The sequence below is a fragment of the Acipenser ruthenus genome, chromosome 31, assembly GCF_902713425.1.
Source record: "Acipenser ruthenus chromosome 31, fAciRut3.2 maternal haplotype, whole genome shotgun sequence".
Taxonomy (NCBI): Eukaryota; Metazoa; Chordata; class Actinopteri; order Acipenseriformes; family Acipenseridae; genus Acipenser; species Acipenser ruthenus.
Genome location: NC_081219.1, coordinates 5,760,428 through 5,775,117, shown reverse-complemented (window position 1 = coordinate 5,775,117; position 14,690 = coordinate 5,760,428). Strand labels below are relative to the sequence as shown.

Below are 14,690 nucleotides of genomic sequence, written 5' to 3'. Positions count from 1 at the left end.
CAGGACAAAGAAAACAATGCAGAATCAATATGGGTCAGAATAATGGACACAAATTCAAAGGGCATAATAATAGGAGCATGTTATAGACCGCCAAATTCAGACGCTGAGCAAAATAATCTGTTATACAATGACATTCGAAATGCGTGTAGCAAAGGAGAAGCCATACTAATGGGGGATTTCAACTTCCCCTGTATAAAATGGGAAAACCCAATGGGGGGCACAACGGACGAAATTGAAATGGTGGAAATGACAAATGACTGCTTCCTAACGCAATTTGTCAAGGCACCGACTAGAGGGGAGGCATGCCTTGATTTAGTCTTTTCAAATAATGAAGACAGAATAACTAAAACAGAGGTCAGAGAGCCATTGGCAAACTCAGACCACAACATGGTCTCATTTGAAATATTTTTTAAAACCCCAAATGTAATGACTAAAGCTAAGGTTTACAGTTTTAGAAAAGCAAACTACGAAGGTATGAAACAGAGACTAGTAGAAGTAGATTGGAGTAAAATAGAGAAAACATCCACAGAAAAAGGGTGGCTGTTTTTTAAAAATGTAGTACTAGAGACACAAAACAATTACATCCCAAAAGTAGACAAATCTAAATCTAAAACAAAATGGTTTAATAGATCAATTAAAAAAAATATTCAGCGAAAAAAGGCACTTTACAGAGCGTTTGAAAGGGACCAAAAACAAAGCACACAGAAAGAGTACTTGGAACTGCAAACACAAGTCAAAAAGGAAGTTAAGTCCAAGAGAGAGATAGAAATCAATATTGCTAAGGGGGCTAAAACCAATTCCAAAATGTTTTTCCAATATTATAACAGCAAGAGAACATTCAAAGAGGAGGTTAAATGTCTAAGAGACACAAATGGCAAAATCATAGATGAAGAAAAAAAAAAATAGCAAATATATTAAATGATTACTTTCCACAGGTTTTTACAAAGGAGGACACGGACAACATGCCCCACATGTCGACCTGTTCCTATCCAATTTTAAATAACTTTAGCATAACAGAGGCAGAAGTGTTAAAGGGACTAGGAGCTCGTAAAATAAACAAATCCCTGGGCCAGATGAGATCCTCCCAATAGTACTCAAAGAAATGAAAGAAGTTATCTACAAACCGCTAACCAAGATCATGCAACAGTCTCTTGACACAGGGGTTGTACCAACAGACTGGAAAATTTCAAACGTAATACCGATCCACAAAAAGGGAGACAAAACCGAACCAGGTAACTACAGACCAATAAGCCTGACTTCTATTAATGTAAACTTATGGAAACTATAATAAGATCCAAAATGGAAAATTACCTATATGGTAACAATATCCTGGGAGACAGCCAGCATGGTTTTAGGAAAGGGAGATCATGTCTAACTAACCTACTTGACTTTTTTGAGGATGCAACATTGAAAATGGATAACTGCAAAGCATACGACATGGTTTATTTAGATTTCCAGAAAGCTTTTGACAAAGTCCCGCATAAAAGATTAATTCTGAAACTGAATGCAGTAGGGATTCAAGGAAATGCATGCACATGGATTAGGGAGTGGTTAACATGTAGAAAACAGAAAGTACTGATTAGAGGAGAAATCTCGAAATGGAGTGAGGTAACCAGTGGTGTACCACAGGGATCAGTATTAGGTCCTCTGCTATTCCTAATCTACATTAATGATTTAGACTCTGATATAGTAAGCAAACATGTTAAATTTGCAGACGACACAAAAATACGAGGAGTGGCAGACACTGTTGAAGCAGCAAAGGTCATTCAAAATGATCTAGACAGCATTCAAAATTGGGCAGACACATGGCAAATGAAATTTAATAGAGAAAAGTGTAAAGTATTGCATGCGGGCAATAAAAATGTGCATTATAAATATCATATGGGAGATGCTGAAATTGAAGAAGGGAACTATGAAAAAGACCTAGGAGTTTATGTTGACTCAGAAATGTCTTCATTTAGACAATGTGGGGAAGCTATAAAAAAGGCTAACAAGATGCTTGGATATATTGTGAGAAGTGTTGAATTTAAATCAAGGGAAGTAATGTTAAAACTCTACAATGCATTAGTAAGACCTCACCTAGAATATTGTGTTCAGTTCTGGTCCCCTCGTTACAAAAAGGATATTGCTGCTGTAGAAAGAGTGCAAAGAAGAGCAACCAGAATTATCCCGGGTTTAAAAGGCATGTCGTATGCAGACAGGCTAAAAGAATTGAATCTATTCAGTCTTGAACAAAGAAGACTACGCGGCGATCTGATTCAAACATTCAAAATCCTAAAAGGTATAGACAATGTCAACCCGGGGGACTTCTTTGACTTGAAAAAGAAACAAGGACCACGGGTGACAAATGGAGATTAAATAAAGGGACATTCAGAACAGAAAATAGGAGGCACTTTTTTACACAGAGAATTGTGAGGGTCTGGAACCAACTCCCCAGTAATGTTGTTGAAGCTGACACCCTGGGATCCTTCAAGAAGCTGCTTGATGAGATTCTGGGATCAATAAGCTACTAACAACCAAACGAGCAAGATGGGCTGAATGGCCTCCTCTCGTTTGTAAACTTTCTTATGTTCTTATGATATTTTTTATACCCATCCCCTGATCTGTGCTTTTTAACAACTTTATCCCGGAGTTCTTTTGAAAGTGCCTTGGTGCTCATGGTTGAGTCTTTGCTTTGAAATGCACTACCCAGCAGAGGGAACCTACAGGAACTGCTGAATTTATCCTGAAATCATGTGAATCACTACAATTTAACACAGGTGGAGGCCACTTAACTTGGTGTGTGATTTTGAAGGTGATTGGTTATACCTGAGCTAATTTAGGATTGCTATTACAAGGGGGGTGGACACTTATCCAGCCAAGCTATTTCAGTTTTTATTTTTTATTAATTTTCTACACATTTCTAGAATATTTTTTTCACTTGGAAGTTGTGGGGTAGGATGTGTAGATAAATGAAACAAAAAACTGTTTTAATGCATTTTAATTCCAGGCTATAAGGCAACAAAAGGTGAACATTTTGAAAGGGGGTATAGACTTTCTGTAGGCACTGTATATGTAATGGGGATTGATTTAATTCTTAATAGAAGGGTGGTAAAATGTAACTGACGTGTACCTGGGTAACGTATATCCGAGTGCTGACTGTCATAATTGCCATGATTTTATACTGAAACTACCTAAATTGCCAAAAACATTTGCAGTCGCAGCCTACCAAATTTGTAACATACAGTCTATGTGTTGTTGACAGGCAGTTTTATGAACACTCATACAGAGATTTTATCAACAATTTATAAAGCCTTTTCTCTTTTAGAAACCAAATAAGTTATTTGTGAGTGTGTTTCATTTAATTCCTGTAATGTATGCCATTATTCAGAGTTACTGTGTGTTCATGCTGTTAATGGGATTTGTACTCCATTGTTATCATTTAAGGTCATTTTTTAATAAACAGCAAAAAAAAACAAAAAAAAAAACAGTCCACTTTTGTAGTGAATAGTCATTGTTAATGATTTTGGTGTAATAGATTGCATTCAGTTTTTCTTAACTCCTAAATACCGGGGTGGAATTGCAAATAACAAAATTAGACTTACATTCTGCTTGTATTAAGCGCTGAAAGTGAGTTTGTGAGATCTAGTAATAATGCTACAGTATATTCATAACCAAAACATGCGGCATTGGTTTTGTAACATTAACTCTTAAGTCATATTTTGTTTCTTTAGTTGATAAGCAAAGAAGACATTTTGATGCAAAGGGAAAAGGCACTGGAGAATCATGTTTTAGATTTGAAGCAGACCAGAGAGGAGCTACGACAGACAAGTGAGAAACTGGCAAGCCTGGAAGAAAACAAACAGTGCTTTGAGACTCGGAACAGAGAGCTTCAGACAGAGAGGTACATCCTGGGGAGGAGGGGGAGGAGTACATGAGTTTGATTTAGATCGTACAACATATAAAGCAATTCAGAGTTTCTGCCAAGTAAGTCTTTAAATACATCTTAAAATATGACCACTTAATACATAGGAGTTCCTAGAAACCATTGGTAAAAGACAAAGCAGAGCTTGAACAGGAATGTAACCCAGGTGACTGAAGTTGCAAGTAGAAAAACAGAATGCAATAGGCCCACAGAGAAAAAATAAGAATGTGGCAATAGGTACATTAATTGATACAGATATGATCCCCCCCCCCCCCCATATTATAGATATCTTGTTCTTTACACCTTCTTCTCTTAGTACTAAGGTTGAACACCACAATATGTGAAATAGCTAGTACAGTAGTCTCTGCGTATAGGAACACCTAAGAGAACAGAACAATCTGGTGGTGAAAGCAGAATTTTTCCATTGTAAATGCTTCACCTAAAGCAACAGGAACTTTGCTTAAAAGAACACCTTTTTGGCACAGCTAGCGGTTTGTTGCTAACAGATTCAAAACTGATACAGTTCTGTTTTGTACCATGATAACTCATCAGCATCAAATTCAAATGGTTTATTCAATCTTTTCAAAACTGACTTGTCATCGCGAGAGTGATCTAGAGCTGCTGATGCATTTAACGTGTGTAGGATGGTGCTGTGTTAATAACCTTTGTTAAAATTAATTCATCTATTCATAATTACTGTAAGAGCAGCTGCTGCATTTCTACCATATGTAGGGGTGCTTTATTAATTTAGTCTGCCAGTTAGTTTGTTATTATAGTTTATTAACATATGCTTGCCTATTGCTTTTCTCTTATTCTAATTTCATATGTTGATGCACGTGCGTCGTGACACAAGTCATAAATGAATTTGTATTTATTGATTCATATAGTGATTGGCCTTGGCATATTGTGTCCGGTGGTCAGCTCTTTCTTGGAGAACACTTTGCTTGCTTCCGAAGGGTGTTCTCTTAACGACTGCTGTATGTCTTTTTAAACTGCAAGAGCTGTCCAGGCTTGATGACAAAATCAGCACAAATTTTGTCATGATTGGCACTGAGTACAGTCTGTCTGCAGTTTCAAAATGGTGCCACAAACATGGAGACTGAATTGCTGTCTCACACCCGAATAGAGCGTAGTTCCTCCAGGGCAGGCTGGAGGCATGTTTACAAATAAATGAAAAGGAAGAGAGGACTTCATTGTTTAACTTAAAACACTAGCACATACACTTTTTTCAGCAATACTAAAGTTTAGGTGAATGTGCAACAAACTTCAGTGTTCAATGGAACTTTTTAAATGTTTTTTTATTATCAGATTAAATAGAGCAAATGTGAAGAATACCTCAAATAGATATATTGTGTAGTACTTCTCTGTGAAGATGATAATTAACATTTTTCATCATGAATTTCAGCCACTAAGGTATTTAAGGAGAAATAAATAATACACGTTTGCTGAGCAGGGTTATGAGCATTGAATCAGATCCACATTTAAAAACAACTTAATGTTCCCTCAAGGGTATTTTTTTATTTATGAGCTCATCAATTTTAACTCTTGTCCAATAATTCATGTTAGTAAAAAAAAATACCAGAAGCACCTAACTCGCTTTTGGCAAGTTGCCAGACGATGGGTAAGTGACGGTCCCTAAGGTTCTTGCAGCACTACTAATAATTTAGGACCTGCATCCCCTGCAGGGTAAAGGATTGGGCTGAAGTTCGAATAAAAGTCATCACTTACCCCTTGTCTGGAAACTTGCCAAAAGTGAGTTGGGTGCTCCTGGTATTTTTTTCTCAAAAGCCCTATTCATTACGAGTCGAACGAGGTGCTGCACATGATGGTAGCGTCTAAGTTGAGCCCAGGGTAATTCTTCTGGTCAGGGTCACTTTTTCACTTTAGGTTGACCTTTGCCAGGTCACAGCTCGAAGGAGAAATAAAAAATAATAATAATACATTTGCATTTGTGAACTCAGCGGGCCCGAAAACCCCCAGGTGAGAGTTGGGCAACGGCTCTGGTTGAGTTGATATGGAGTGACCCATTTATTACACTGCCGTGACAGAGTGTGCATGTGACTGACATACTTGTTTTTGTTTTGTATTTGTCCTGAAGGGAGGAATTGCTTGCTACATGTGTGGAAGCAGAAAAAAAGATAACCGAACTGGAAAAGAGAGGCCAGGAGCTACAGACTGTCGTTCAGCAAGTCTCAGAAGATTTTCAGAAGGTAATATCAATTCAATAACTACCCCTCAATAAATTATATCCAGCAAGTTCTTTGTCTAAGCAGTACATGGCTTGGATGCCTTTAATGCACTACACTCTGCCACGGCTTGGTTATACAAATGTCTAATATAGCATTGCATGAAACACTTTCCTTTTGTTTGTTTTAGGCTCAAAGTGCAGCTGCAATGCTCGAGAAGACTTTAAGCTCCCTACAGTCGGAGCACGAGTCTCTAAAATTACAGCACAAACAGCACAAACAAAAGGTAACCTTCTATCCGGACTTGAACAATGTAACTTTCTTATTGACCATTAATTGAAGCTTTGGAGCTCTGGAGATTTATAATTGTATTTATTTTTATTTTATTATTTTCAAATGCTTCATATGTGGCACCTTTACATGCAGTAGTTCAGTAAATCACACATCAGAGCGTTACTTAAATCTAGAGAACTGCTTATCCATTGTGTTGTAAGGACATTCTTCAGTTGATGATATTGAACTGCTTATCCATTGTGTTGTAAGGACATTCTTCAGTTGATGATATTGAACTGCTTATCCATTGTGTTGTAAGGACATTCTTCAGTTGATGATATTGAACTGCTTATCCATTGTGTTGTAAGGACATTCTTCAGTTGATGATATTGAACTGCTTATCCATTGTGTTGTAAGGACATTCTTCAGTTGATGATATTGAACTGCTTATCCATTGTGTTGTAAGGACATTCTTCAGTTGATGATATTGAACTGCTTATCCATTGTGTTGTAAGGACATTCTTCAGTTGATGATATTGAACTGCTTATCCATTGTGTTGTAAGGACATTCTTCAGTTGATGATATTGAACTGCTTATCCATTGTGTTGTAAGGACATTCTTCAGTTGATGATATTGAACTGCTTATCCATTGTGTTGTAAGGACATTCTTCAGTTGATGATATTGAACTGCTTATCCATTGTGTTGTAAGGACATTCTTCAGTTGATGATATTGAACTGCTTATCCATTGTGTTGTAAGGACATTCTTCAGTTGATGATATTGAACTGCTTATCCATTGTGTTGTAAGGACATTCTTCAGTTGATGATATTGAACTGCTTATCCATTGTGTTGTAAGGACATTCTTCAGTTGATTATATTGAACTGCTTATCCATTGTGTTGTAAGGACATTCTTCAGTTGATGATATTGAACTGCTTATCCATTGTGTTGTAAGGACATTCTTCAGTTGATGTTATTGAACTGCTTATCCATTGTGTTGTAAGGACATTCTTCAGTTGATGTTATTGATAGAACCACAGACTTCTGTTTTCACTTACAGATGGCTAATGCGGTGGAAGAGAAAGATAAACAGATTGCACATCTACAAGTCAAAGTTTCTTCACTAGAGAAAAGGATTGATAGCAATCTTTCAGAGGATGAGCACTTGCAAGAGCTTCTTAAGGAGGTAATGAACTATTCTACCTAACTCAGTGAAACCTTGACACAATAAAAGAGCCTTTTAGTTTCAGCCTGATAGCAAATTGATTTTTAGATTTTCTTCCACTTGCTGTAGAAAGTGGTATGATGAAAATATGACAAGATCTTTAAGTACATAAATAAATACAAGTTCCAATGAGTTAGACAATATCACACAGACAATTAAATAAATTAATGAATTAATGGATATATTAATGTGTTAGTTAAGAACTGAAACAAAAACACATTGGAAATTGTGAAAAGATGCCAGGTTATCAAATGTGCCCAGCAATTTGAAGTGGAGATATCAAAAACACAAGCCAAATTTCAAGAAACCATTGGGGCAACCTTGCCCAGCACAAAGCAAACAGGCAAAACTGTAAAACCGATGGGGGCCAAGGTTGCCCCAGTTGTTTCTTCTAACTTGTATCAAAAACACAAACTAAATTAGAACTAACTTGGGTTGTGTTTTTAATGCACGTTCGATCCGATTTTATTGTGCCTGAAAAACCAAATAAAGTTAGAAGAAACAACTGGGGCAACCTTTACCACCACTGCTTTTACAGTTGGGCCTATTTGCTTTGTGCCGGGCAAGATTGCCCCAGTGGTTTCTTGAAACTTGGCTTGTGTTTTTGATATCTCCACTTTAAATTGCTGGGCACTTTTGATAACCTGGCGTTTTTTCACATTTCCAATGTGTTTTTTGTTTCAGATATCACTTCTATTTTCACTGAATGGATATGTATATAGAGTGTGGGGGGAGGGGGTGTAAGTATAATAGCAAAAGCATTTGAATGCAAAGTTATAATAATAGTATACAAAGTTTCAAGATGTATTTTTTTTTTTTTTTTTTTGGTGTTGGTTTGTTTGTTTTTTAACACTAAAAACTGCCGGATTTTCGAACTACCTAGAACCGCCAGGTGGGTCACTTTGACCCATACATTTTTAAACTGCTATGAAAATGAAAGACATACTATCGGATACAACTGAAACATTTTATTGATGAACATCATATCTAATGTTTGCATTGTAGAAACACCATATTTAAATGGAAAATTAAATATAAAAGGCTTTATTTTTAAAATGAGCACATATTCACTACAAACAGTGAAAAAATATAATAAAATATACATTTCAAAAGAAACGGTTATGTACATATACCCGTGTACAGGTGTAAACAGGTATATGTACGTACAAAACTATAAAACCGAAATGATTGTTTCTAATACTACATAATAAGAAAATATAACACTACTGGTATGACTGCTGCATTGTACTCTATGGAGCGTCTGCCAACTGACTGTGTCTGCATCCAGGAGCTGTGTTGTAAACACTGACGCAATTCCATTGAACGCTATTGTGTAAACATGTGTAAACTGGTACATACAAACCTGTAAAACCGAAATATTTTTTTCTAAAAGTAATATAAAAAAAAGAATATATAACATACGTTTCATATTAGGCGCATAAGTTGTTATCCTACCTGTCATTTTGGTTTGATGTGCGCATCTGAGTGCACCTTGCCATATTTCAATCAAAATTACTACTTCAAGATTAAATATTTCCTTCTAATATATTTCTGTTGCATTTCTGGAACAGGTACTTTGAGAAATAAAGTATAGGCTTTCACTGAGTTGGCATCTTGGTGCAATTGTACAAATCCACAATCCTAGCAATCTTTGTCTCGCAGTCAGACTACAAACAAAGAAAGGCTTGAAATAAAACAAAAATAAAATTTAAAAAACGTGTGCTAGAGGAGGGTGTGTGTCTTGTTTGCTGCATTTACAAAAAAGTGAATGTCTTACATTATATTAAAAAAAAAAAAAATAGAAAAAAAAAAAAAAAAAAGTAATGCATGGGTCAAATTGACCCACATGGCGGTTCTAGGTAGAAATGTTTATAACTGTATAATTTTTGCGATTCTGGCTATTAAACGCTGTTATGATATTTAATTCATATATTTAGGAAAACTTACATATGCATATGAATGCTAAAGTGAATTAGATTAACATATTACAGTTTTTCTCAATCGCTTGAGCACAATGCGTGTAGCAAAGGAGAAGCCATACTAATGGGGGATTTCAACCATCCCCCATATAAAATGGGAAAACCCGATGGGGAGCACGACGGATGAAATTGAAATGGTGGAAATGACAAATGACTGCTTCCTAACGCAATTCGTCAAGGCACCGACTAGAGGGGAGGCATGCCTTGATTTAGTCTTTTCAAATAACAAAGACAGAATAACTAAAACAGAGGTCAGAGAACCATTGGCAAACTCAGACCACAACATGGTCTCATTTGAAGTGTTTTTTTTAAATCCCAAAAGTAATGACTAAAGCTAAGGTTTACAATTTTAGAAAAGCAAACTATGAAGGGATGAAACAGAGACTAACAGAAGTAGATTGGAGTAAAATAGAGAAAACATCCACAGAAAAAGGATGGCTGTTTTTTGAAAAATGTAGTACTAGAGGTGCAAAACAATTACATCCCAAAAGTAGACAAATCTAAATCTAAAACAAAATGGCCAAAATGGCTTAATAGATCAATTAAAAAAAAAAATTCAGCGAAAAAAGGCACTTTTACAGAGCGTTTAAAAGGGACCAAAAACAAAGTACACAGAAAGAATACCTGGAACTGCAAACAAGTCAAAAAGGAAGTTAGAAAAGCCAAGAGAGATAGAAATCAATATTGCTAAGGGGGCTAAAACCAATTCCAAAATGTTTTTCCAATATTATAACAGCAAGAGAACATTCAAAGAGGAGGTTAAATGTCTAAGAGACACAAATGGCAAAATCATAAACGAAGAAAAAAAATTAGCAAATATATTAAATGATTATTTTTCACAGGTTTTTACAAAGGAGGACACGGACAACATGCCCCACATGTCGACCTGTTCCTATCCAGTTTTAAATAACTTTAGCATAACAGAAGCAGAAGTGTTAAAGGGACTAGGAGCTCTTAAAATAAACAAATCCCCTGGGCCAGATGAGATCCTCCCAATAGTACTCAAAGAAATGAAAGAAGTTATCTACAAACCGCTAACCAAGATCATGCAACAGCCTCTTGACACGGGTTGTACCGACAGACTGGAAAATAGCAAATGTAATAACGATCCACAAAAAGGGAGACAAAACCGAACCAGGTAACTACAGACCAATAAGCCTGACTTCTATTATATGTAAACTTATGGAAACTATAATAAGATCCAAAATGGAAAATTACCTATAGGTAACAATATCCTGGGAGACAGTGAGCATGGTTTTAGGAAAGGGAGATTGTGTCTAACACTCCTACTTGACTTTTTTGAGGATGCAACATCAACAATGGGTAATTGCAAAGCATATGACATGGTTTATTTAGATTTCCAGAAAGCTTTTGACAAAGTCCTGCATAAAAGATTAATTCTCAAACTGAACGCAGTAGGAATTCAAGGAAATGTATGCACATGGATTAGGGAGTGGTTAACATGTTGAAAACAGAAAGTACTGATTAGAGGAGAAACCTCAAAATGGAGTGAGGTAACCAGTGGTGTACCACAGGGATCAGTATTCGGTCCTCTGCCATTCCTAATCTACATTAATGATTTGGATTCTGGTATAGTAAGCAAACTTGTTACATTTGCAGACAACACAAAAATAGAAGGAGTGGCAGACACTGTTGCAGCAGCAAAGGTCATTCAAAATGATCTAGACAGTATTCAGAAATGGGCAGACACATGTTAAATGACATTTAATAGAGAAAAGTGTAAGGTACTGCACACAGGCAATAAAAATGTGCATTGTAAATATCATATGGGAGATACTGAAATTGAAAAAGGAATCTATGAAAAAGACCTAGGAGTTTATGTTCACTCAGAAATGTCTTCATCTAGACAATGTGGGGAAGCTATAAAAAAGGCCAACAAGATGCTCGGATATATTGTGAAAAGTGTTAAATTTAAATCAGGGAAGTAATGTTAACTTTACAATGCATTTGTAAGACCTTATCTAGAATATTGTGTTCAGTTCTGGTCACCTCGTTACAAAAAGGATATTGCTGCTCTAGAAAGAGTGCAAAGAAGAGCAACTAGAATTATTCCTGGTTTAAAAGGCATGTTGTATGCAGACAGACTAAAAGAATTGAATCTGTTCAGTCTTGAACAAAGAAGACTAACGTCGACCAAGGGACTTCTTCGACCTGAAAAAAGAAACAAGGACCAGGGGTCACAAATGGAGATTAGATAAAGGGGCATTCAGAACAGAAAATAGGAGGCACTTTTTTACACAGAGAATTGTGAGGGTCTGGAACCAACTCCCCAGTAATGTTGTTGAAGCTGACACCCTGGGATTCTTCAAGAAGCTGCTTGATGAGATTCTGGGATCAATAAGCTACTAACAACCAAACGAGCAAGATGTGCCGAATGGCCTCCTCTCGTTTGTAAACGTTCTTATGTTTTTATATCCTTCCACAATGGAACCGCAGTCTAGTACTGAAGAAACTCATGGGGCCACCGTTTGAACCCATGGCAACATGCGACCAAAAATTCCTCGCATGGAAAACTGCATTCTTGGTAGCAGTAACATTAGTAAGAAGGATAAGTGAAATACAGGCACTGGGCATTGATGCACCCTATTCCAGATCTTCAGGGACAGGATTGTCTGCAGACCTAATCCTCCATTTCTGCCAAAAGTGGCGACCACAGTTCCATCTAGATCAGATCATAACTCTTTCTGATTTTATCCCAAAACCGCATAAATCAAAATTAGACAGCACTTCACTGATGTCAGAAGAGCACTTACTAATACATTCATAGAACCATCAAAAAAAGACCATCAGGACAGCTCTTTGTAGCTTTCAATTCACAAAATCAAGGTAAACCTGTCTCCAAACAGACAATCTCCAGGTGGATTACTGTTTTCAGTTCTGGTCACCTTGCTACAAAAAGGATATTGGGTAATTGTATGTAAAAATAATGTGATATCTTGTAATTGTAAGTCACCCTGGATAAGGGCGTCCGCTAAGAAATAAATAATAATATACAATTCTTCTATGGGACAAATGCAGGTTTCGCAAAGTTCTGAATTGCACACTAATTTAACGAGGAACGGCCCTACGAACCAGTTGGGCCAGTCGTACAGCAAGTACAAATAATGATGCATTTTTACTGTGCTGCATTCCAATCTGATATTGCAATGTCATCTTATACAACATTTTATTAAACATACTGAAACATTAAGGGACAGTGCTTAAAGAAAGGTGCTTTATACCAGGAGCCCGGTTCAAATCCCAGCTCAGCCACTAACTCACTGTGTGTGTTCCTGACGAGCAAGTCTCTTAACCTCTTTCTGCTCAGTCCTTCGGATGAGACGTAAAACCCAGGTACTATTGTAAGTGACTCTGCATCAGCAGTTGTTGATCCATCGTTCACCAACCCTAATCTCAATAGGTCGCTTTGGATAAAAGCGTCTGGTAAATGATTCATTATTATTCTATTGAAACAAACCAAAGCTCCTAAATTTTTTCAATTATATATTATTTATTCATCATATTATTATTTATTATTTATTTGCTTAGCAGACGCCCTTATCCATCATTATTGATGAGGTGTCTACGGTTTCCAACGTCCCCTTGTTATACATCCATTTTCGCCTATGCCAACAAAGACAATGGCTGGTTTGGAAAAATCAACATCTTGAGAAACCATCTTTTATACTTTTTTACTCAAAAGGAATTGCACAAATTGACTGGCTCTGGGATCTGTGGAAATTGTTAATGTATGATGAACTCACAATTAATATGCGCCAGAAGCAGGACCAGGTTTATGCCAGTCTGCTTAACCGTGCCAGACTTATAAGAACATAAGGTTTACAAACGAGAGGAGGCCATTCGGACCATCTTGCTCATTTGGTTGTTAGTAGCTTATTGATCCCAGAATCTCATCAAGCAGCTTCTTGAAGGATCCCAGGGTGTCAGCTTCAACAACATTACTGGGGAGTTGGTTCCAGACACTCACAATTCTCTGAGCCACCAACAAAACTGATCATATTTGGTTGAGTAAACGACTGATACCAATCAAGGGAGGATATATTCTTTCTTTTACTTGATGTGGTGTGCACAAGAATACAATTAAATGTGGACAACTGCAATTACAAATGATCTTCCATTATTATACACCAAGGAGGAGATGTCGCTTCAGGACACTACGTGTGTGTCCTCTGGCTCTACAAAGTGGGTGCATGTTTGACACATTTATTGGGGTGGAAAAACCTGTGCTTTGTTTAAAACTAAAATGTTCCAGTAAAATTGCCTGCACTTGCTTTGTAACCTGCCTCACCTTTCTGGATCCATTTGTTGGTTCAGTAATTTTGCCTTCTCCATGACCAGCACGCCGCTTATAGGAGCGCCTATCTGGTTGCATTGCACGCATCAGTGAGTGATTGCACACTCCCGGTTGAAAGTGAAAGAGTGTTAGGTCATTTCGTAAGTTTGGTGTTTGTAACTCTGGGGTTCTACTGTATAAGAATAATACGTTTACCATTGTTTTGCACTTAACTTTTTCCTCATAAGAATCCAGAAGTAATAATCCAGCGTGTGCCCAAAAGCAAATGGTAGCCTATTTTAAAAAATGTCTTCCCAGTGTAAAATACAAAGGCCCTCATTGTAGTGTAACTAGAAAATATGTAGGCTGCAGTTTCCTATGCACATTGTTTGTTCACATGAAAATGGGACATCCTGAATTTGAGGAGGACATAAAGGGTGCCTGAAAAAGTTGAGGGGTAGTTGCGTCTATGATCTGAAGTGCTGCTGCTCTTTTTATACTGCCAGATATACGTATTGACCATTCTGAGGCAGAGGGAAAGCAAAAATTATCCACCACTTTGGTCTGGAAAATACACAGATTCTTAGATCGTTATATATTCCGACAAAAAGAAAAGAATAACTAACGAACCAAACTAGTAGATGGATAACGGCCGTGTTTTTGGCAGGTTTAGAAAATACTCAACAGGTGCAGAAAAAAAAACGGTTGAAATAATGGCGTACAGCACTACCCTCTAGAGGATCTTCTTTGAAAATAACCCCCAGTGTCCCATACCTTCAAGGGTTAAATGAAACTTATGGTGGCACCACAGCCATTATAAAGTTTAAG

The 14,690-nt window shown here is 37.0% G+C and overlaps 1 protein-coding gene across 2 annotated transcripts in view; it reads left to right on the top strand.

Annotated features, from left to right (window-relative positions):
• The window catches only part of LOC117396652 (golgin subfamily A member 1), a 76,237-nt gene that overhangs the window by 23,770 nt on the left and 37,777 nt on the right, over positions 1-14,690 (top strand). For both annotated transcript variants that reach the window (XM_033994768.3, XM_033994767.3), the window contains 4 exons: positions 3,714-3,883; positions 6,003-6,114; positions 6,281-6,376; positions 7,425-7,550. In XM_033994768.3, the coding sequence (XP_033850659.3) occupies positions 3,714-3,883; positions 6,003-6,114; positions 6,281-6,376; positions 7,425-7,550 (504 nt within the window). The remainder of the gene's footprint in view (positions 1-3,713; positions 3,884-6,002; positions 6,115-6,280; positions 6,377-7,424; positions 7,551-14,690) is intronic.